Here is a 24,677-nt window from a genome sequence, read left to right on the forward strand (position 1 = left end):
AAAACTGCGCGCAGCAGTGACACACAGGTAGAGCTGTCACTTCTGGCTCTGTTTTTGCTCTAAGTGGTACTGGAGCCAATGGTGTCATGCCAGGCATGCATTTATTCTTATACTGTTTATGCAAAAGTAGAGTCTGAAATTCCACTTTATTCCCTGTCCTCTCCTCAGTCCTTATGGGGTTTTGTTTGCCTGATCTGCTGCAGGTCCTCAGCAGAGCGCCTGGTAGGACTTGCATATTTTTCTGATATAAGCAAACAGGAAAATAAATCACTTTTTGAGAATTAGCAAACAAATTAGCATTCACATTTCATAGGCAGTACTTGATTTCTCAGCTGACTGGTCATTCATGATGAACAGAATTTATTTTTTGCATGCCAATTTCTGGCACTTTCTTTTATCTGCTCTCATGGCATTTAATCCGATATATAAAATAATTTTCTGCTTTCAGATCTGTAGAACCATTAATGCACACAAAAATTCCAACATGTAGAGTCATACTTACTGTCTAGAATTGGAGCACTTCTGTCATTAGTAACAGTCTTCTTGAGCTTTTTTCCTTTGGTAATATCAGATAATAGAGCATTTCGCCCTGCCTGTTCTGACCTGCTTAGGGATGGCTTTTCAGTATTTGCCTACAAAAAAAAAAAAAAAAAAAAAAGAGGAGGCAAAATAAACTGCAACTTCTAAATACAAAGTTCTGCTCAAATATGGCAGTTACTTGAGACTTCAGTGGCTGTTTTAGCAGCACTGGAGTGGGTAAGAAGCATGCCATGTCTACTTTTGTGAATGATATTAAAGGTAGCTGGCCTTGTTACTGACTCAAAGTCCCTAACACTACTGCTATTCTAACACACATTATTCATTAGAAACAGAACACTTCTATGTGAATTCACTTTTTTAAACACATGATTTAGAATCTCTCATTTTTTAAAGCTAAGGTTATCTGTGCCATTTTGGAGACAGAACAAGAGCAGACTTCATAACTTGATTATACAGGAAGGTGGACATTCTTGAAAGTTGTGGTGAAATACAATTTCTAGATAAATCAGAGCAAAGATGGACATTTGTCTACTATTTTAGCTTAGATAGAAATACTTAAAAATGGCAATTGTCACTTCAATAATATTAACCTCTTCATATAGACCAAATAAAACCTTTGGACATAAGAGGTTTGTCTCAACAGGCCTCTCTTTTCACTTTATGTTTTGGTGACATTTTTCAAGAAAAAACAAAAAAACTCCAAACAATACACTTATATGCACATATATATGTCTCTTTCTTCTAGGAAACGGTTCCTGAAACATTTTCTAATTTATCAGATCAGTGTTATGGAGATTTCCTGAAAGGTGGGAAGAGTTGTTATGGAGGGACCAAGCTGAGTCTGTATCTTACTTGAGGTGGAAAATGAAGGAAAGTCTCTTGAGAGACAGCCCATTCTGTGCAATCAGTTAGGGTTTTGATCTGAAAATATCTAGGTACTTCAAAATGCCATTTCAAGAAGCCTTGCTTCTTGTCAGTGAGGTGACTGACTGTTGGGAGGGCAAGCACAGCACAAGCTCTATCCCAGTTTAAGCCAGGTCCGATGTAGTTTCACCCACCATGTTGTGCCAGCAGTGGATCCTGTGCTCTGATACCACAGGCTGGCTGAGGGAACTATGCTAGCTAAGAGCTAGCATTACCAAATTTAAACAATAGGATTTATTTTTTTCCAACTCAAGTCACAGAAGTACTGGAGTAGAACCAGGGAGAATGTGGGAGTACAGGTTTGGAGAAAGACAAGACTTCAACTCCCATTAGACAAGCTGTTGTCTCTCCACCAGATCAGCCACCATATGGGAGGAATAAAAGGATGGAGACTTAGAGTGGATCGTGAGAACTGGGAGGCAGCAAAAGTGACGGTCGTTCTCGCAGGATCAATGATCAACCATAAACAATATGCTGGACAGCTTTCCCCAAGTATCATGGATACCCTCATCCACATCTCAGTATCTCTGGACATCCTATTCAAAGTGACAAGCAGCAGCAGAGCACATGTTTATCTCCTGTATAACTTACCAAGGCCAGTGTTGGGGGTGGAGGGGGAGCTGGAGGGGGAGGCACAGGCATGGTGGAAGGCTGAGTTTTGTCTGCTCTTGCTAAGAAACCTGCACAGCAAAACACAAACACAAAAAGTCCAGAGATTAATACATCTTAATAAATACATTTCTACTCAGCTAAAAAACATCCTTGCAGCTATCAGGTTTATCTTTTACATTCCTGAATTCTAAATAATTGGTAAAAAGCACTTTAATTGTATGGAAACAAGCTGCATCTCTAAACAGGGGCTCCCTACGTGATCCCCACTGCCATACAAATTCATAGATACACATCCAGTTTTGAACACTTACACAATCCATGCATTGCTATGGCACTGCACAAAATGCAGTAACCAAATTGAACTCTGTTAAATCCAACAAGCTTGTTCCATGGAAGTGCTTCAGGATAGCCTCATAGCTATACTATCAGCCCGTACTTTAAGAAGGCATCATAATTTAGGATCATACTCGGAAAGAGATGCTGACTTGTTAAATCCCTTTAGTTGCTAAAAGATTCCTCCACCTCCACTGTTAAAGGTAGAGTGGAACTGCTTGCTCTGAAGATCCCAAGTTCCATCATTATGTCTGAATGCACCTTCTTCCTCCTCAGAAACAGCACACACAAACATGTTCCAGATATTCTCCCTGAGGGGGAAGAGCAAGCAGGCAGACTGGCCTCTCAGCTCTAGACAGAAAAGCCTGGCTGCTAAAGCTCAGCTTTTCACAATCTTCCCTGCCAAGGACCACACTCCCACTTTTCCCCACCCTAAGCTAAGCTTTCAGCCTTGGGCAATCCTAGGAGGGTCACACCTGAGATACAGAGATTTATTGTAGCCAAACTATGGAACAACAACCAAAAAAAAAAAAGTCCAAAGTGTGAAGGACTATATTTTCAAATCACAAGGGCTTCTTGTGGCATTTTGGCACACAGCTTACTGGAACTGTGCCTATCAGGGACTTTGGAGCATTTCTAATAGTGCTATGGCATTTCAGCATGTGCTTTTTTTTATCTGAGCTTTCACTCATGCTGGCCATTCACCTGAGCCACCTTTGGTAACAATGATTTGCCCACAACTTATATAATGTTTGCATAAGACAGGTAAACACAGTGGGAACAGGAACAAGGGCAATTCTCCAGACAACCCCAGGCTGATGGCTGAGGTCCCAAGGGCAGTCATTTACATGAATACACAGCTCTTACTTTCTAAAGTAACTTAATTGTTTTAGATGAAACCAAGGGGAAGTGCAATAGCACAGTATCTGTCAAATCAACATCATGCCAGGTACAGTACCCTTTACAGTTAAAATGAACATTAGGAAAATGTGCTGAATGAAACAAAAAATGGCATTTGCAGTGAGTCACCACCTACGAAGTCTGTAATGGCTCTGACACGATCCATGGTATGTGTGTCAGAAAAAACTGTTTAGAAGTACAGATTTATCTCATCAGATGCTCATGCTTCAAAAGAATTAGAATACAGCTGTAACCCCCCTTCCCTCCCTCCTCTCCCCCTCAAATTGCTGAGTTACCTTCCTCAGAAGAAATATTTTCTGAAATAAGACTTTAATGGATTTTGTGTAAAAATCTTAGGGAGGAAGGAGTCAGATGCATCACCCATCGCTCTGGCTGACCATCTAGAAAAGTCATCGAGTTCAAAGTGGTGTGAGGCATTAGTGCTGTCCTGAGTGCCTGCAGGTTTTCTTCTCCCATACTGCAGAAACTGCTTCCAGTTACTGCAAAAGAGTGAGCAAAGCAGAGGGGAAGCTGGCGGATAGACAGAGTGACTGACAAAGAGGAAACTGTGTGAAGCCAAGCCTACAGAGTGCTGTGCAAATGCACGCGTTCAGAGTCCTGCAAACAGACCAGCCTGCTCTCATCAGTCCTCTGCTGCATTACTGAGAACCTTAAGCTCTTCCAGAGAAACAACAGCTTCATGTTCAGAGCATCCACTTGAATTTAGCGATATTCCCATCTTCCAAATTTGCAGCTTTCAGTTGTTATATAAAACTCTGCACAAAGACCAATCCTTTCCCAATCAGCATATTCTACATGCAATATTTGAAATCTGAAACCTATTAAAAGCAACAAGACTAATGCTGCTTTGTTCTTCAGCTTCCTGTTTAAAAAAAGAGTCAACAGGAAAATTATTTCTTACAGCAGACCACAACCATCCTGTTTCTTAACACAGTCTTTTCACAGCTGCAGTTGTCTCTAGCTTAACTCTGCCATGAGGGTATTTCACCAAGCCTTTAACTGCTTCATCAGATTAAAAAGAGAAATTCTTCTCTCTGCACTGCTTTGCTAAGAAGTCAAAGCAGTGTAGATAATGTACTATCAGTCTCTTTGGCACTCCATGTGTCACATGAAAGTTTCTGGAGCAGGCAGAACACAGTTTGGTTTGATATCCGACTTTTAAATGAATCCCTTAAGGCAGCTCAGACCTGAATGCAGCAAGTGAGCCAGGTGGTCTGTGAAGTACTTCCTGTAAAATACCATAACTTCTCTACCTCCCTGTCAGAGATTGGTTCCCTCTTGGGCTGCTCTGTTCTTCTTTTTTTCCCTTTTAACTGGATTGGTTTAGATCAGCTTCTTAAGGAATTCTTCTATGCCTTCTTAAGGCATAAAGAGGAAGTAAGGTGATGCTTGAAGCCTGAGTTCTCGAAGGGGAAGCCTCTACCCACAGACCCATCCAGATTCTCCAAAACCCTCTCTGTCCACATGATTTGCAAGGAGGCAGTGGGGAGAAAGGCACTAGGTGTTCCCTCCTTCTGTATCCCATGTACATTACATGTAGCTGTACTCAACCACTGCACACTAGCTGGTATTTCTGGTACTGAAGGGTTCTCTCAACTGAACTGCCATCAAAATTAGGTACACACTGGTGAACTTGCATTTTGCTGCTGTTGAACAAGCCCTATAGCCCTCAGAGACAGGCTGGAAAATAGCATTTTCAAGCACAGGACAAGCTTCTGTATTAAACCAAACTCTAGCAAAACTGGCCTGAAGTTTAACATGAGCATCCTGCAGGTTGTTTACTCATGGTGCTCTGGAGCACACACTTCAGGAGATCACATGGCACGACTGAGAAACCTGTGTGCCCACACAAAAACGTATCATGCATACACTTACAGAGCCCATAAAATATCCTAGATTGTCAAATTTCAGTTTAAAACCTAAGCTGAAATACTGCTTCACTCTTTTCTCACTCTGCTTCTGCTGATGAAAAAGAGAGTTTTAGAAACTCAAGCTGAAACTTTGCAGGAAGAAACAGCACCTCTGTCTTTGAAGCTCTAATTCATCCTTGCTATTTGGTTGTTAGATTTTGTACAATCTGTTTCTTTGTCTGACTCGCTGTAAGCAAAAATAAAAGAAGTGCTCTCTGGATTTTAAAATTTGATCAATATAAGCCTATATGAAGAAAAACAATGGTTTGAAGAGATGCAGTGACCTGGTGACTTGCTCTTACAGCATAGGGCAGTGCTGGGAGTAGCCCTTGGGAGGAGAGTACCTCTTGGGCTGCAGAACCAAAACAGCTGAGTCAGCACAATGGTGATCTCAACTCTGCAGCTGCTTTGTTCATCACCAATTCACAGGATGACTGTTTCTCATAGAGCATAGAGATGTCCCGAGATGTTAAGTGCAACTCTGCCATTAGAGGAAAGCTTTGGTTACTGTCCTACATTTCTGCAATGGATTCACGTCATTATTTGCTCTTGGTCAGTGGGAAAGAGCTGAATTTAAGAAAAGGCTATTATATTAAATTGCTAACGACTGACACTATAAAATACCTGAAATAGTAACCGATCCACCTAGTAATAAATTTTACCCACCGAATTGTTAACAACCAAGTTTCTTATAATGCTTGGTGCTGCAGGGTTGTTGAAAAGGAACTGATTCCAAAAGACCAAGGCTGAAGGTGTATTGGTACTTGAAAACCTAGGACACATGTCCTAATGTATTCTCTAGGCACCAGTGCAAATGATCACATCTTTTAAGGAGCTATATAGGAGCGTTATGTCTAGGTGAGTGCTGGTGGGGCGGCAGAAAGGATTGCAGTAAGCGCAGCATCAGCCAGAGAGCCCCAAGCACAGAGGCCTGGAGTGTCAGCAAGAGAGAAGGATCCGCACAGCTGGCCACAGCAGCAGCCCGCTCGCTCCGGGCTGCCCGTGCCGGGAGCAGGAACCCACCACTGCAATCCTCACACTCCCTGCCCTGCCCTGGCCACAGCCCTGGGGCTGGGGCAGCCTCCCTGCAGCCTTCCCGGGAGTGGAGTGCACAGAGCCCGCGTGTGCGGCCTCTGGAGAAAGCCGCCCGCGCCGCTAACAAATGAGATGCTCCACCAGTGCCCAAGAATACCTGCATAAGAAAACTCCCACTTCTGCAAACTACCAGGCACATGCAGCAGCCGCCACCAGGAAAGATATTAAAATCCTATGTTATGCAATGCATCACAATAAAGACTCCTTTCATTTAAAAACCAAACCAGAGGAGAGAGGAGGTACACATCGCATTCTGCAAAGAGCCCCTTGCTCTGCCGAGTAACATAAAGAGCAATGGGCAAAAATGGCACTACACTGAATCAGTGAAACACACATTTTGGGCACTTCAGACTTAATTTGGTATTTCAGAAATCATTTCAGGAGCATTACAAATGCTAAAAAGAAACAAAAAGAAACATGACCTTTATTGTGGGATAGACAGTGTGAACAGCCACACTGCAAGTGCATGGCTTGTATCTGGTCAGACATTTTGAGCTGCTTGAAGGCCCTCCCTCTTAAACATTGAGTCAGAAGCAGACAGACAAGCTCACTGTGGTTAATCATTTCCTGCATGATTAATTTCCAAGCAAAAAAAAGAGGAAGGAACAAACAACTGTAGAAATAAACCAGAATGTATAAATTTAAGGGGGAAAAACCCCTGAAGTTGCCAATTAAAATGCTGATTGCTCCTCTATGCAAAAGGATCCAACTTCCAAATCAATGTGCATTTAGTTCTTTCAAAATCCATTACTTTCTCCAAATGAAAGAAGGGAATATTTTTTTGTTTTAAAATTTGAATTTGATGAAATTGGGCTACATTACCAAGTACTTTAGTAAGGTAGCTCTCAAAACAAAGAGGACAGCTAACTCTAAACACATTACAAAGTAGTTGGAAAATCACTTACAATCAGTTTTATATAGACCACAATATTTTTTCATTAATCATTTTTTAACAGAGTACTGAGCTATTAAACTTTTTTTGCCAAAAAGTTACAGTGATGTCCTGAAATTTGAACCCCCCTGCTCCCACTTTCCTTGGGAGACCTGAGTCATTAGTAAGCCTACATGTCCCATATTCCACCACCACAGTCTCCCAAGGCCAGAGGGGGCCTGCACCAAGTGTCACAGTCCAAGAGTGTGGCACAGTGTGAATGAGAACTTCAGAGGATGCTGAAGGTGCTCCTCCCATGCAACACCATGCTGGTAAATCCCCTCTTGAAAAAAATCAGGTGTTTTTCTTCTTCTCTTTTTATTAAAGTTTCTAAATATACAGAAAAGTGTACATAAATATACAGAGAGAGGAGTTTAAGTCCCTAAAGAGTTCAACAAGGGTACCAAACCAAATTCAGTTGGCCATGAAGCTACTGGAAGATACTGAAGAATTCCCTTATAGGGTAAAGAAAAAATATTTAGGAGACTCTCTGGCCTCAATCACTTGCACATGGAGGTGTGAAAAGCCTATCTGGCACTGAAGTAACCTGGTACAAGTTTTAATTGAGACACTGGGGACTGCTGCATAACAAGCCTATTCTCAGAAGGAGAGCCTGGATTTTCATTCTCCTAACTGGGATAAAACTTCTGAAGCTCACTAGCTCCACAGGAACAAAGTGACATCTAAAATGTTACTATCAGTATTTTTGGGTCCTTTAACATCAGTGATGGTCTTTTAAGAAAAGTTTTTGGCTGAGAAGACAATCCTTCTGGTGCAGGGATTACAAGACTTTGTGGCCTGAGACAGGACATAACAAGGGTGTGAAAATATAAGTTGTCCTATCCTCTCTGGAGGAAGCTGTGGTGGCAAAAGGAGGCACTAACTTTTCACCCTTAAAACCACTTGCAGAGATCTGGACAGCCAAAAGAGAGACCAACAGAGGAGAAGTTACTCTGGATGTTTGAGACGCAGGGAAATTCTGGGGAGCTGCTGCTGCCAGAGAGAGGAAGCCTACTTTACTGGGGACTTCTGGCATTTCAAGGAAACTCTCCACAGTACCCGAAATGAGTGGTTTGAGTATGACTTTCCACCACACTGAAAAATGCCACCTCTTACACAAATGAGAGGGCAGAGGAGGTATACCAGTCAGTGATGGAGAGCTCTTGCCCAGATCCATTGGAGGGGTGATGGATGACAAGCTTTATTCACAGGCACATGTGCCCTGAAATAGGATTTGGCCCAAGCTGAACAACACACAGCAGGATCTCCCATAGGGAAGTGCACCTTTTCCAATTCAGCAGTGATTGATGTGGGGGATGCAACACCATCCTGCTGCAGGCAGGGACCAAAAAGGGGAGAAGTGGAAGGCAAGAGCCTGAAGGATCTCTACCAGAAGTGTATAGGGTAGCTCTTGGGAAAGAAACATGTCAAGCCAGTATCACAGTGAGCATTTTTCCTGCCCTACTTAGGGTGCAGAGAGAGGATATTTTTTGGTTTGTTTTGGACACAGTCTTTTCAAGAAATTGCAGAGTTAGTTTAGCTCAGTTATGCTGTTGTAAGAGGTATGTGAAAGGTGCAGGTGTTGGGGAGCTAGTGAGGACCAGTAAAGATAAATAATAAGAACAAACAAAAGACATGACTAGTTAGGGGGGAAAAAAGTGAGGATGCTGTCAGGTGCTTTCACATCTCTATGTACATTATGCCCCTGTGCTCTGTCAACCCTACAGCATCTCCATCTTCCTCTACAGGCCTCATGCTCACTCCCTCATCCCAGAGCATCTAGCCAAGTGCAGTGATCCTCCAGTCAGCATGATCTGCAACTCACACTGGGTAATTTCCCAGAGACCTAAAACCCCCAAAAAACACTTTGCATCTACTTCCTACCACCCCAGGAATACAGTAACAGAGCAGGTTACTGTGTGTGTCAGTGACAAGTGAGTCAACAAACCCCTGAGCCAGCACATGACCACAGGTGCTGAGAGCAGTAACAGCCAGATGTACCTATGGTCCACAGCAAGCTGCATCCAGCAAACCTCATCTGTCAAACACAATCAAGAGTTATATGGAGAAAAGCCAGCGGTGCTGCATCCATGGAAACTTACAGCTAAGAAATAGGCTGCTATGGTGACAGAACATGGTTTTAAACCAAGTATTTTAAAAAAGATTTTTTTTTTTTCAGTGAAATACTTTTCAAGACATGCACAGGATCAGAGGCAATGGCTAACTTTGGAGGACTGCCTCTAGTAACCAATATAGTCCCTGTTTGGAAAGAACAGCTAAGCTTTTGGTCAGTTTACATGTTTAGATGTTGACTTGAGAAAAACTGATAATGTAAGAGCAAACACACTATAGCAGAAAGTATCTGACTCACCGAAAACAGAAATTGCTCACATTGCTAATCCATACTCCTATCTTTTTTTCAGCCAGTGTGCCCAGAGGAGCTGTACAAAAATACTCCTGTCTGCTCAGACAACCAAGATCAGGTCACATTCCCCACCACAGCAACCTGGTCCTGGGGAACAGGACCTCAGTCCTGAAAAGGACACATGGAGCAAAGCCCCTGCTGCACTGGGCACCTCGGGAGGGAGCCCATACTTCTTAAAACAGGCACATGTCATTCCTCAGCAGGAGGCCAGGGCCAAATTCAGCAGAAAAATCTAATTACTGGGCTGCATCCCAGTACTCAGAACAGGAGGACACATGCTCAGACACTGCAACCTCTGAAAGCTCCATCCCCATCCCCACCGGTGCCCCCACACCAAAAAATGAAAGGCCCTTCCCCCAACCACTCTGCAGAAAGCCCTAGGGCAAAAGGCTTCACCCCCTCTCCCAGACAGAAGTGATGGTTAAGGATGAGCTGTTTGAGAACTCTCCTTCAGCTGTCCAGAGCAGAGCTGCCTGCAACACTTCACCATCTACCACCCACCACAGCCTCTCGTCAAGGCGAGTGTTGGAACCAACCTACGAGGCTGTTATCCAGGCACTGCCCCAGCACAGCCAAGGAGGATTCACACAGGCTGGAGGTGACCTTGAAAGGGACACTAGATTCCCAGTGCTCTGGAGAGGGCACAGAGACAACCTCTCCACACAGCGACAACATACTTAGGGCAAGAAAGGACCTGATGTCTCTCTCCAGCTTATTCTCTCATCTGTTCCTCCTTGTGAGCATTTTGTGTTCACAAAGAAGTGTTCCTAACATATAGCCCAAGAGCTTCTCTGCAATGGGGCTACTTTTTCCAGTGTCTCATCACTGTAGTAGTGATCACTCAGTGTCATGTAGCTGCTCAGCACAGCACAGCTTTCTCCCCTAAAACATCTTAAACTCAAGGAGTTGTTGGTAGGGTGAACAGGCTAGTCCAGAAATTAGGGATTTCTGAGTATTGCCTCCAGATTATTCAGTCCTAAATCAGAACAAAAATAATTGCACTAAAGACCAGGACATTTTCCACCATCTTAAACTCACAGCATGGCACCACTCATCTCTGACCAGGCAGGGTCACTCATGGCCTGGCAGTGGCAGGCAGCAAACAGCGAGGTGCAGGAAGGGATGTTTCCCACAAGCCACACCTGGTGACCCAGAAGCATAAAGGCATGGCCTGGCTTTTGGAATCCCCAGCTTGTTACCATGGGAAAACAGCTTTTGTTTACATGAGCATATCCACCTTTTGCCTTTCCACCTATTGCTCCACTTTTATTTCTAGGTTGTTACAGCTCTGACCACTTGTTTGCTTTGTGTAACACAACAGCAATTCCGCTATTTGAATCGAATAGACAGAAACCTGGAGCATTTTTCCCCTTCTATCCATGTTTTTTGTAGCATAACAGGCCAAAAGTACCGTAAATTAGTCCAAATGGAGGGGGTTTTTTTTTGGACATTTGAGCTGCTGCAACTTTTAGTACACACAGAAAAAAAGTCAAGAAAGTAATCAAATATGGAGAGCAAGCTCTGGGATTTTGCTGGTGGACTTCTGCTGCCCACAACTACCCACAGGTGTGCTGCAGTCCCCTTCACAGCAGTAGTTATAATGAGAGGGGCAAATCTCTGCAAGTCCTGAGCTTGGGATGAAAAGAGCCAGTCTGGAGCTGCAGATGACATCGTGGGAGCTATGAGATACCACACACCACATCCTCTCCATGCCCAGGGCACTAAATGAATAATGATGTGACCTGCACGACACCATTGCTGATGGTGCCTTCATTCATCTTTCTCTTATCAACAGGAAGACATGAAGTGGCAGTCGAAAAGATTTAACAATAATGGATACTTACAGAAAAGGATCAAGGACCTCCCACACCATCAGATTATTTTATTTCTCAGTAGATGTAGGTTTAGAATTCAATTGGCTTCAGCATTCAAATAGGCTTTTTTAATATAAAGCATTTTCTTCATCACAATTAACTAAGTCTTACTAAACATGCAGTGAATTGTGGCTGTTGTACTAAAGGCAGCATCTATAAAATGATATTAAAATAGTTAGTGCCTCTAAAGGGGAAATCTGAGGCATATAAGAGCAAGACATGTGGAATGAATTTAAAGCTTCGTTTTCCAATCCCTCTTATAAATAATACAATATTCCTATGAGAATCTTGAAAAACTACAGTGCACAGAGATCAGCTCAGATTTCACATCAAAAGCCCAAACAAAAAGCTAAGTGGTCTGGGCAGTCATTAGGGAAAGACCAACTGCACAAGCAAGAGTACAACATCAGAGTTTTTACAGCCCAGGTGTTGACGTAAATTAGAGTAACTTGAATACCTGTCATTAGAGGAGCAATCAAAGATTGATCTGCCTGGAGTGTGGGAAAAACAAAACAAAAGCCAGCCCCAGATCTGCATAATGTAAGAGAGCCTGCTCCACCATAGACAGTGAAGAAAAACCACCACCTCAGAGCCAGGTTGCTGTCAATAAAAGCCTCAGTTCAATGCAGCAAGACCCATAAATCAGTTTTGTGAGAAACAGGCAACCAGGCCTGGTAGAGATTTTAATTAAAAAAAAAAAACTAATTTTTCATTCTTGAAGTTAATTTTGAATGATTTGAGGCCAGAAAATGGTGAGAAACCTCCACTAGATTGGGTAGAGATGGAGAGCCTGAATTTATTCTCATTAGAGGTCATGGAAAGGCTCAGGCCAGTTTTCAGAGGCTACTGTATGAGACTCATTGTACCTTCTGACTTTGCTGAAGCATTTAAACTTTTTGAGATTAGACTTGGAGATTAAGAAGAGTGCATCCCATGAAGTCCCTTGATGTTTTCTCCTGTGGAGGGATTTGCCTTGTAGCTCGGGGTTAGTCATTAAACCAGATCATTTGTGAGGCACCAAATCACATTTGCACATTTGAAAAGTGCCACAGTCAGCAAGCAAGGCTGGCACTGACTCCCACAACACCATCCTCTGGATCAGGAAGGCTGGTGGAGCAAGTACCACAGCCACAGTTTGCACAGAGATGCCATCCCTTGTGTTCAGCACTGCTGGTACCTTGCTCCATGAACTTGGGGAGAACAACCAGCAAGATACGCTGTCATCTGTCTGCAAGGACCACAACCTATCAACAAACTCCCCGTAACTTACTCTCCGTGCCCTGCTCACAAACCACAAACTGAACAGAAACTCACGCCACATCTTACTAACTGACTAGGTACTAAAGGAAAACTCATTCTGCATATCCCTTGTATCCCCTGTGTTCACAAATCTTCTCTGACCTCCACTTCAAAAAGCTGTATTAACAGCATTTGATCTGCCATTTAATGGGTTATTTCAGTAATGTGGCCAGGAAAAGTTCTTTGTAGACACCTCTGGGCTGCTACAAAACAGTTACTTTTTTACAATTTACATTGAGTAAGGAATTAGTACAAGTTTGCAATAAAGCAAATGAAAATTTTCAGTTTACCGAGTTAAAAATGAATATACACAAAATATACCATTACTTTGTGTACTTTTAGTATTTACTAAGGTAGGTATTTTATCATAATCCGCCTCTGAGAATAGCTACAAAATGAAACTCTCTTTGAATTTTACATGACAGCTTACAGTAATAAATGACTCTCACTTTCAACCCCCCAAAATGCAGATATATGTGAAGCTGGGCAATGTATGCTGGGCATCTGCACACACAGAAGCTGGACAACAAAGCACCCATTTGCACAAACATCCAAAGAAACTCTCAGTATCCATTCTTCTTTGTTTGGAAAAGAGTCTCTGCACTCTGAGGTTTGGCCTGCTCTGTAGTTCATACTGTGTCTCGGAAAGCTTTCACACGGGCTGCTATGGTTTCAGGAATTATTTTTAAAGGTTCTGGGCAATATAAAAACAAATTTGTCGAAGAGACTTTAAAATCAGGATGGAAATAATAAAGGGGAGGGGAAAGAGGGGACAAAAAGTAATCTGAAGCAAAGAGAGGGTTTTCTTGAGCAAACAACCCCTCCCCAAACTCTGGGACTTCAACTGCCCCTTCTTCACACTGGAGCCAATCTTAACTCATCCCAAACTACTCAAGGTACTGTGGCCAAAAGTTCATAATCTGTTCTAAATGGTCTACAAAACTTTAGAAATTGCATCCAAAGCAATAAAAAAAACCCAACCAGAAGGTAAGTCAAGGATAAGAGATGAATTTTAATCTTAAATATTTTACTATACACAATTTGGTTTGAAAAGGATTAATTTAAAAATAACAAAGAAAAACAATGTCACTGAAAACACATTATTGCACATTTGAAATTACATGATCATCTAATATCCTGGCAGTACTGGTAAATGATGCCTTGCTCTAATCCATATTAAAAACAAAGCCAAAATATTATGTTCCTGCACCACCCAATTATCTGCCTGGTTGGAATCCAGCAGTAAATATCTCCTGCAACTTCAGAGATATAGACAGAGGAAGCAATACATTACTGCTATTAAAAAATGTTCAATAAGACAACTTTAAAACTACCTTTAGATGGATTGTACAAAACTAACAGATCAGATAACCATTAAGGAACCATTAAGTAAAGCAGACTGAAGGTTATCGTTACCTCTGCATTGGCTGATATAAAAACCTACTAAATCTGACCATCATTTTATCTCTTTTAAAAAACATTGATTTTAAACTGATATTAATTGTGTTGCATCTACAAGAAAAGCTTCGTTTTAAGAGTCTAATTTTTTCATTTAAAAAAAAGTACCACCTGTCCTTAGCTGATAGGAACTGTTCTGGTTTCATTCCAGACCTAAGATGTCTTCTTAGACTTAGTGGAATATACAATCCAAAAGTAGTAATGAGAATCTGTATGATAAATGATGAGGGCTGCCAGTTGAAATTCTAGGGCTAAAGCAGGCAAGCAGCAGGGACAATAAAGACTCATGTTTTCCTCTTGAGTACTGACTTGGCTGAATCCATCATGCTGAATCCATCCATGCCCTATTCTGAGCTGACCAGCACTTCCCGCCTCCAACACCAGTTACTGGACAAAAAAGCCTGCTACCTAATGGAAATAATGTACAGAAACCCTGCAGAGGAGCTCCTGCTCTAAACTCAGTCCCTGGGAAGGGCAGCTTCAAAGCAAATTAGTGCCCTGCAGAAGGTCAGCTCCAGCCCAGGGGCTTTTGGAACCTGTGGACTGGTGTTTAGAGATATCCCCAGGCAAGAAGTCTGATGCCCTTGGTGGCTGCTCACTCAGATTCCCTTCCACAGCTGAAGCAGTGGAAGGACAAACCTGAAATTCTTCCTCCATTGTTTGCATTTAGTTTGTCTCTTTGCAAAGCAGTCAAAATCTAACCCACAGCACACTGAACACCTCTCCACAGGTTACAGGCGAGACCTTAGCCTTCAGCATCTGAGTTTGCATGTGTGCAATCACCAGCAATACTCATGTGCTGTTCCTATCACCAGCAATTTCCATTTGGTCCAATCTGGAAAACATCCTGAGTAATACGAGGATGAATTTTTCTGTTAAGTATTTCCAACGCTGCCTTTTGGCAAGAAAAAAATGTCAAAAGTCACTTGGAAAAGAAATGTACAGCTAAGAGACGTTTCAATTATTTCATAAATAAGCTGACAAAATGCAAAGAACAAAATCCAGGCAATACTAATATTCTTCATATTTATATCATTATAAGCCAAGCTGAGATTAAAGTATTGACCAACCACAATTACACTTTGTTTCATTTACTAGAACAGAGCCACAATAAAAATTTTACTCACGATAGCTTTGTAAAGCCATTTTTACATAAATTCTTCCATCTGCTTTTGCAGCAGGACTTGATATTTATGTAATACATACGTTCATGAAATATAGGTGAGGTAACATTGAATTAGAGGTTTCAGATTAGACACCTGGGCCTTTAGAGGAATACTTAACTATACTGGGACCGTGAAATGTGCATGTATGCATCCGAGTACACAGCACACATCTGCAGCAGGTGATGTCAATTTAAACACCTACAGTAAGGGCACACAGTTGTCTGTGACTAATCCAAGGTTTCATAATTCAGTTAGAAGCCCTATAAGTAAAGATAGCTTCTGAAGATTTCATTTATGAAATAGGCTTCTCTACTTGTTTTGGCAATTATCTAATAGATGGCAAGGTACCAGTTCTGTTTTTCATCAGTCTGTGGTTCCTTCAAACTCAAAGCAATTCTAATGTTACATTAAAGACCATGCAGGAATTTAAATTCCCAGATCTACCTGGAGAGGCACTAAAATTTGTGTGTGTTTAATAATATGGGGTTTGGGTTAAAAAAAAAAAGAGAGGGAAAGTAATTTTATGTCTTGTCAAAGTCTGAGACTTTAAGAGATTTCTATCTTGATGCACTGCCATGGCACTGCTGATGAAGCGCAGGGCTCTCTGACTGATGCGGACTGCCCCAGTTACCCCCTGGTCCCACGAGGGACATGGACAAATTGGTGCTGCTCCAGCTAGGACTGGAAGGACACAGATTGCAGAAGCAAGAGAGCACACAGTTCTGTAAAGGGCTCTGGTTTAAAGCATGGCACAAATGAAACAAAAAGCATCCAAGGACAACAAATTGGAAACGCCCATCTGCTTTCCTCCCCATCTCCAATTACAGAAGTTTTTGCTCCAGTTTATTTCTCTTTGGAAACAACTTTTTACAGCTGCACATGGCAAGTACTCTAGCTAGTAAGCAAAGGGGAGAAGCTGGAAAGAATGATTATTAATGGATTCTGCCAAAAAAAAAAAAATAGTGAGGGCAAAGTCTTTCACAGCTCAGGACACAAACTAGTCGATCTCCCCCTACACAAAGGCACGTCCTGGACTGCCTTCCTGAGAGGGAAAACAGCACAGCTGCACTGCCTACTGCAGCCACCCAGGCTGGAAACATACAGCAACCCTCCACTTTATGCTTATAAAGCTGGTTCAGTCAACACATGTCAAAAGAGAGTGTTTCCCAAGTCATGGTGAGTAAAAACCAAGAGGTTCCACTCAGTTATCTGCATTTTATTTTAAATATTTATTTCTCTGTTTCCTATGACCTTCAACAACAAAACATTTCCGTGAAGCAAGTGTAGCCAAAGGCAGTGTGCCATGTGGGTGCCTGCCTGGAGGGCATGGGTTTACCAGGGGGCTCAGGCCACTGTAGTGACAGCCCATGTGAGGCCACATCTAGGGACTGCACAGCTCAGGCCCAGGCAGATGTGCCAGGAAGGTGAATATGCCAAGAGGGACAAATCCACATTTTGCTTGAACTCAGCAGGAGCCACAAGCATTGCTTGAGGAGAGACAAGGTGCCTCATCCAGCTGCTCCAGGGTCAGCAGTGCCTCCTGGCTCTTGCCAGTGTTTTGGAAGTGGTGCCCAGCCAGCATGGCACCTCTGTGTTAGCTGGCAGCTCTGAGGCAGCCTGCCACACAGGTGGCACCACACAGGTGGCACAGGAACTCACCGGGATGCAGGGAACAGTACGGTTTGAAGGTTATTGGCCTCCATTCAGGCTAGCAGGTCTAGCTGAGCTCCTGCTGGTATTCCAAATGCAGGTTTATTGCATGAAAGTAGTAATTTAGTGTAGTTCAATCTTAAAAAAAAAAATATGTGTGACATACCACTGCCATGAAAACATACCCACAAAACCAAAAGCAGCCACATACCATCTTTCAGCACTTACACTTCCTCTTCAGAACATTCAACAAATCCTCTTACTCCAGAGAACTGCTGTAATTTGTCCTTGCTAGTGCCAGTCTACCAGCAGTTCAGAAGCGAAAACAGACTGGTAACTGCAGGTTGTAGTGCTCAGTGCAGGTGCCCTGCAACAGCAAGTATTGGAGGGTGGCAACCCATTTCCCCTTATCTGTAATAAGAGTGGCTGTCACAGTTGTTGAACCCAGCTAAAGTTATCATCACATCTGCTGAATCCTGTAAATATAGCCATACCCCTGATCAAACTGGCTGAACAATTTGGTTAGCTTGCAGGGGTAAAACCAAACTTTATTTTAAGTAAATTTGAAGGCTAAATTCAGCATATGGCAGACTGACCTACAACTCCTAACATCTTTGCTTTCAAAACCAGAATTTGTAATTAGATGGAGAGTTAAGAGCTACTTCAAATCTGAGGTCACAAGCTTCCAGATAAAAAGCAATTTTTTTCTAAACTCAGAGACCTGTAGTATCTGGATCAAACTCACAGCTGAAAGGAAGCTTTGGATTGGTTTTATCAGGTCATAAGACATTATTACTCTCATGAAGTCTACTTTCTCTTTTAAACTGCAGCCCTGATGACTGCCAGTCCTCAAGAAATGATGATGCAGGGATCATTGTTTTCTTCCACATCTGCCAAGGCCCTTGTGAGCAGGCACGCTCACAGGAGACTGGGTCGCAGGGAGAGCCAGTCCAGGCACCACCACACAGAGAAAAGCCCTGCTTCTGCACAGAGAGAGGCTACAGCAGCACCAGGGCTGCTGCATGAACAAAGCCTCAACTCTGCAGCCAGACACTTCTTCGGGTGAGCCTTGATCCATCAAAACTTGCTGTTAGGCTCAACGCAGCCAGCGTGAATCCGAAGTTTGCCATTAGTACCAGACTTCTGAGATCTATGATATAAAGAAGCAGTTTTCTGGCTTCCCACAACTGTTCACCTGAGAAAGCAGCAGGGCCTGCCTTTCCATGTGCCCCTCTTACACCAGGAGCAGACCTGGTCATTACCCTGCCAGCTGCTAACGATAACTCAATACTTTCCCACAGTGCAGAGTATAATGCACTCATTTTATCTGTTTACTTCCAAGAGAAAGATCTCCTCAGGAAACTCAGAAACAGCATTTTCCATTCCCTCCCTGAAAAGTGGAGTATGAAATACACTGTACCATCCATGTGGAAATGTTTATTGCCTTTAAAATAACTATTCAGCTTTCATCAATAACCATAAAAATTCAAAGTCACTGTCAACAAGGAGACTGAAATACAGAACAACAGACAGCAGGGCTCGAAGAGGGCATCTACCCTTCCTTCCCCTGAGTCACCATAGATTATATCATTCCTGGCAGTACTCATCTCTTTTTTTCTCTAAAAATCTCCACTGATGGAAAGTCTGCAATATCCCTGTCATCTATCTTGTTATCCTAACAGCTAATGAAGCTTTTCCTAGTACTTTATTTAGACCTCACTTTGCTGCAATTTCATTTACTATTTTTCACACTATTTACAAGTGATGCATAAAAGAATTTATTCCTTTTCTCTTCATGGTTATTTGAAAACTGGTTACATGTCTTTTTCAACTTCTCCTCTTTAGGCTAAGAAATCATATTTCCCCCAGTCTTTCCTCGCAGGTGGTATTTGTGCTGTCATCATTACAGCTGCTCCTGGGGCCTTCCGTAATCACACATCATATGTGAAGTGGGTGAGAGTGACAATGCATCGTCTTTATGTCAGTATTGCATTGTAAGTTTATAAATGCCAGTTTAAAAATACTGGTATCTTCCTTATCTGCTTGTCTCCCTTCTTTGAACAGGCCATCCCTTCCTACCCAAGCAGGTAGGTTTGACTCCTGACCACACAGTAGTACCACCTTTTTCAGTCCTGTGGAATAACTCTCCAAATAATAGTCTTTGCACCAACCCTCATCCAGCAGCAGTCCATCATGCCTGGTAAGAGCTGTGGATCCACAAATGAAGGGAGACATTTGTCTGTTCCTGGGGCTAGCTCTTCCCTCTCTCATCTCCCAAGCCTAGCACCCAGATTTCTCCAGACTGTGGTTTCCAAAGCAAGTGCACTGCTGAAACTACACCAAAGCATCAACCCACTTGGACCAGCTACAGACTTAATCTAGAAGAAACTCTGAATGGTTTTGTGCTCATGTCTACAGAGACCCAAAATCCCAAACCATTCTGGGACTCTCCCAGCATCAGTTTCTACATGGCCCACTAACCATAAGGAAGCCACAGTTGGGGTTTACAACCCAGAGCATTTTGAGCCAGGAAATACTTGATCTGCTGGACTGCACCAGCTCTAGATCAGTACACTGCAGCCTATCTATAGCCCATGCTTTCTGATGGAGCCTCTGCTGCAATGAGAAGAAAATTAAACCAAAAATCCAATTAATATTAATTAAACTAAAATTTTTAAAGAAGTAAACACACTGTTCTTTCTTTCTTACTGACCATGTGTTTCAGTGAACCTTTTCATACCATACCTGCTCATTAATATCAAACTGTAAACATTACAGGCTTCACTGTGCAGTTTTCAAGTGTAATGTCATCTGCTCTAAGTCAGGACAACTACAGATTCATTGTGCCTGGTCATATCATACCTTAGGTCTCCCGATAAACCTTAAATCCCTTCACTGTTAGCTTTGTACTACTGGAATGGAAAAAAAAAAAAAAACTACAGGAAATAACTCACTGCACATGTTAAAAGCTTATGGATTTAGCACAAAATCTGATGTGACCTAAGGCACCTAAATCTGACATTAGGAAAGGTGTGGCACATCAGAGCATGCCCGCAACTGGCACTGCCATTAATCCTGCCCTGGAGGAGAATGACTCCCGTACTGTCACACTGCAACCTAAGACATGAGATGGCTCTGGGGCTTCCAACTCTTACAGGCCAGGAATGACACACATCAGAGGAGCTTCCTGTGCTGCTGCTCACCCCATGACTCCCACCCATCAGTGCAAACCCCACAGGCTCTGTACCTGGTCACCAGCAGGAGATGCTTGCATAGAATAGGAGATCTGGTCAATTCAGTCCAGAATACACCTTCTGAAGTTAATTAAATTGCAATAACATTTCCCAGGTTGCACAATCCTGCAAGGAAGAAAGGAAAATAAATATTAATTGTGAACTGCTGGGGATCACAGAGCCTGAGCATGTGTCCATTACGTATTTCCTTGAGTAAGTAGAAATTCTGCATGAGAAAGTGGCAGCGTACTGTGAAGAAGAGCCTCTCTCCTTCTAAAGAGGAATCCGAACAGGAAAACACACTGTGTTCTCCTTATTGCCCACTGAGGCCAGAGGACCCAGTTTATTCTCAAACAAATTTAAGACCATTCTTCCAACTTCAGCATAGCATACATACTATAGTAAAAGCCAATATAAATGGTGGAAGGAAAACAGAAAGGCATAAAAAGGCATGGATGTGATGGTATGACTGAACAGAGTTCTCCACTACAACAGCTGCTCCTAGTAAGAGATATGGTTCAACAACTAGCTTTGTAACTAGGAGGTTTCTGTAGTTTGGGCTAGAGAAAAACACGTGCAAAAGCTGAAACAAATGTGTGGGAGGAAGAAAAGGAGAGGCAACAGCCTGGAAGATGTGACAGATGTGCTGCAAATAATGCCCCCGCAAAAAATACACTTGATCATTTGATGTATTTAGTATTAGAACCAACAAAATAAAATTTTTAAATAATCAGTAATTTTAAAATAAAATATAAGAACAGCAGCCATTCAGCATTTTACAGATTTACTTCTATTTAGAAATCAGTCTCAAGACCCCAGTCCCTCACAGCCATGCAACCTTTGCATACGCTATGTGGCGAAATGCAACCCACAAGGGTATTCTGCTGTGAACTCTCTGAAGCTGGCCTGTGCAGTTCCAGTTTGCATTAGCTGATGCTGCACATCTTAACTCCTACTTTTTCCCTTGCAGAGAGTAGAATAACCCTGTGCTATGGATCCAAGTGGACACAAGTTCAACAGTGCAATGCAGCCATGTTGTTTTTGGGGAGTAAAACCGGCCAGTGATTAAGGTGATATTGAGTGGTTTATTCTATTTATTTGCAGAATTAAAGATTCATTAATGATGGTTTAATCTAAATTTGAAGCTCCCTCAACTCAATAAACTGCTATATTAGCATTGCTGAAGGGAAAGAAAAAAGCAAACAATTAAAAAAAAATACAGAAAAATTAATTTTTCTTCCACAGATAATATATGCCCAAACACATGTACACAGTCTCTCCTCTTTCTGAAGTGCAGCAGAAGAGTACCCTTTGTTTCCTAAGCACAGCATTTGTCCCCATCTGGTTCCATTTTTTATTATTTTCTCTTTTTGGTTTCCTTCTCTCTCATTCCAATGCAATTTTAATTCATTTTGTTTAGTCTGTACTTTTTATTTCCTTTCCTCTTTATACAGATTTCCTTTTTAATTTGTTAGAGGAAGAAACATTCTTTCCCTGGTTTTCATAACACAAGCTGCTGGAAAAGGCCCATTCAGAAATCCCCACCTTCAACAACTCTCCTGCTCTTTCAATCCTGGTTGCCTATGTTCACTCCTGGTAGCAGCGTAAAACTGTTATGGTTTATTTGTTTAGGAATGTGTATCAGTTTATTTTTAAATTCCATTTAAAATACCTAGCACAAACCACTGCATGGAGGCTCAAATATATTATTTACGAGCCATTACATTTAGCTTAAAACAACTTCTAATCTATTTGAGATGAGCCGCTATAAGACAGGATTAGGCTGAAATGAAAATGTCTGTAGTGGGATTTTACTAAATTGCTTTTAAATCACATTCCTAGTTAAACAGTGCTCCAGTGAAGACTATAAACCCTAATACATCAGCAAGGCTGATTTGGGGCAGAACTTTGGCTCTCTGAAAACTTGCTGGTTTTACAGAAGCAGAGGAGCCCAGCTAAGGCCAAAGCCTTCTCTGCATATAAAGCTCCAAAGCCCAAAATACGAGAGCAAAGCTCTGCAAGGCTGAGCCACAGAGCTGTTTAACGGCCCAGGAACAGGGCCCTGCTATTCCCAGCTTGCCAAGACCCTCCATGCCCTGCAGCAGGGCCAGGTGCAGCATCCAACTCCACGTGCAGGAGGCGGCAGCAGCCTGGCCCGCCATGAGCCGCTGCGTTCATCTTATGCGGATGTTTCTACACTGATCTCAGGATGAGGGCATTGGGTGGTACAAGGAGGGGGAAAGAGCTGTGAAACTTAGTCTGGTTTTCTACATGACCAGAAATATATTTTTTTTTACTATTTGGGAAGAAGTATGGGCAGCTTTAGCGTCCTGCCCGACACTCAGATCTCTGATTTTATTGCCTGGCATGGCCTTGTTACAGCACTGTCATCCCCAGCAGCAGCTGCATTTCTTGTGAAATTGCTGCCACCATCCCTGTCCAAGCCCCTCTGCCTCACAAGTTGTGACGCTGGGCAAGCAGGGGGCTCTCTGTGCAGAGCGAGCACCTTGGCCTCCAGCCACCCCAGCTGGAGCTGGCTGTGGGGCCATCACCTCCTCTTCCCCATGCTCTCCCAGCACCACGTGGACTCCACACTGGGATTTCGTTTTTGTTCAGATCCTGTGCACTTACTATTGTATTATACATTTTATCATCCTGAAGGTTGTTTTCTTTGTAACTTTCACTCCAACTTTGCATTTAAGATTAGTAATTAATCACAATTGCCTAGTATGTTAAAAGTAACAAATCTGTATTTGTCCTGGGGTAAAAAACATACATCCCATTAAAGAGTCTCCCTCTGAGACTCTTTAATAGGAGTCTCATTTGGTGCACAAATTCTCCAGCACCAACCTAGCTTTATTTCGTTCCTGATGCAATGTGCTCCCGAGTTGAAACTCTCCAGCACAGAAAAGCCGTGATGCAATTTCTCAACAGAAATCACCAGGAATGAGAGAACACCTTAACAAGAAACTGTGCCTGTAAAATCAAAGAGAAGAGCTACATACTTGGTACAGCCAAAACAAACTAACGTAAGTTTTCACTATAGTCAATGATTTTAACCTCTACTTGGAAAAGTGCTTTCTAGTATTTAAAACTGAACACATCTATTGAAAATCCAGACCTTGAACTTACTTTATGAAAGTCTTAACAAGATGGAGAAGACTTCATCCACACTTCTGCTGTGACTCAGGCTACACTTCTGTTGTACTGCAAGGCAGGCTCCAAGATTTGCACCAGCCAAGCTAACCCACAGATGAGCTTCCTATTTTTGCGCTGTAGAGTTCTGCTCGGAAATCCCACACTGCTTACTGCCCGCTACCACAACTGCCATACAGAGCACTCCTCATCCACTGCTGCCAAAAGTCAGTGAAAATACATGTGCAGAACCCCTGCAGGACAGCTAAAGAGATATTTTAAGAGAACTAACCTGTGCTATTTGAATCTGTTGGAGGTCATCCAGTTCTGAACTTCCCCAGCAGCTCCAGTCTCGTTTCCTGTGGAGGAGCATGTGACACACACTTCCTCACCGCACCTTGCTAGACTCGCTTTGCTTACGTTTTAACATCAGATGAAACAACTAACTGTCCCTCACAATATGTTAAAGAAATTTCTGATCTAATGTTGAACCACTGACATTTCTGCATAGCCAAAAAGCCCTTCTCTCTGCCTTCTGAGTCACTCCATGATTCAATGGACCTTTTTGTACTGTATATTAATACCAAATGCCAAATGTGATTCTGCCACAGTCTACTCAGTGTGCCTCCCCCCCCTTGTTTTAAAGGGGAAACAAATGCAGTAGTGGAGAATGTAATTACACTGCAAGCGTGGGAAATTTCAGTTCAAGGGTATTTGTTTATCAAATGTTCAGAGTGGTAGTGAATTGATGAATTCAAACAGATGCAGTCATCAGCAATTTTCAGAAATACTTTCATTTGAATACAGTAAACAGAAGTTTGAGTCCTATTAAAAGTAGTTTATGTCTTCAGAAGAGTAGAGATTTTCTCAGTTGTATCAGTGTGCATCCACATACTGTTATCTAGCACTGGGCAAACAGGTCTGAACATATGTCACAAAGAGAAGAACAGTAAAGTCCTCTATTAGAGTACTATGTTTACAGGATTAGTCAATAGGTGGTGCTTTATAAAAAAAAAATTTTTAAAGACACATAAATTTTGGAAAGGCAATCTAACCCTGAGTGCACCACCAGGTGCCCTGACACAGTCTGGAGATAAAGTTTGAAGACTACCACATCACAGTAGAGGCAGAATGGTCACACCAGAGTCAGCAAGGAGATACTGCTCTGCTG

General features: G+C 42.4%; 1 protein-coding gene across 1 annotated transcript in view; it reads right to left on the bottom strand.

Moving 5' to 3' along the window:
* The window catches only part of WIPF1 (WAS/WASL interacting protein family member 1), a 38,710-nt gene extending 14,779 nt beyond the window's left edge, over positions 1-23,931 (bottom strand). The window contains 5 exon segments of the mRNA XM_068195921.1: positions 503-632; positions 2,056-2,144; positions 11,536-11,718; positions 20,386-20,497; positions 23,799-23,931. Coding sequence (XP_068052022.1) covers positions 503-632; positions 2,056-2,106 — 181 coding nt within the window. The 5' untranslated portion in view covers positions 2,107-2,144; positions 11,536-11,718; positions 20,386-20,497; positions 23,799-23,931.
* Positions 23,932-24,677: the final 746 nt, after the last annotated feature.

The sequence above is a fragment of the Anomalospiza imberbis genome, chromosome 7, assembly GCF_031753505.1.
Source record: "Anomalospiza imberbis isolate Cuckoo-Finch-1a 21T00152 chromosome 7, ASM3175350v1, whole genome shotgun sequence".
Lineage (NCBI taxonomy): Eukaryota > Metazoa > Chordata > Aves > Passeriformes > Viduidae > Anomalospiza > Anomalospiza imberbis.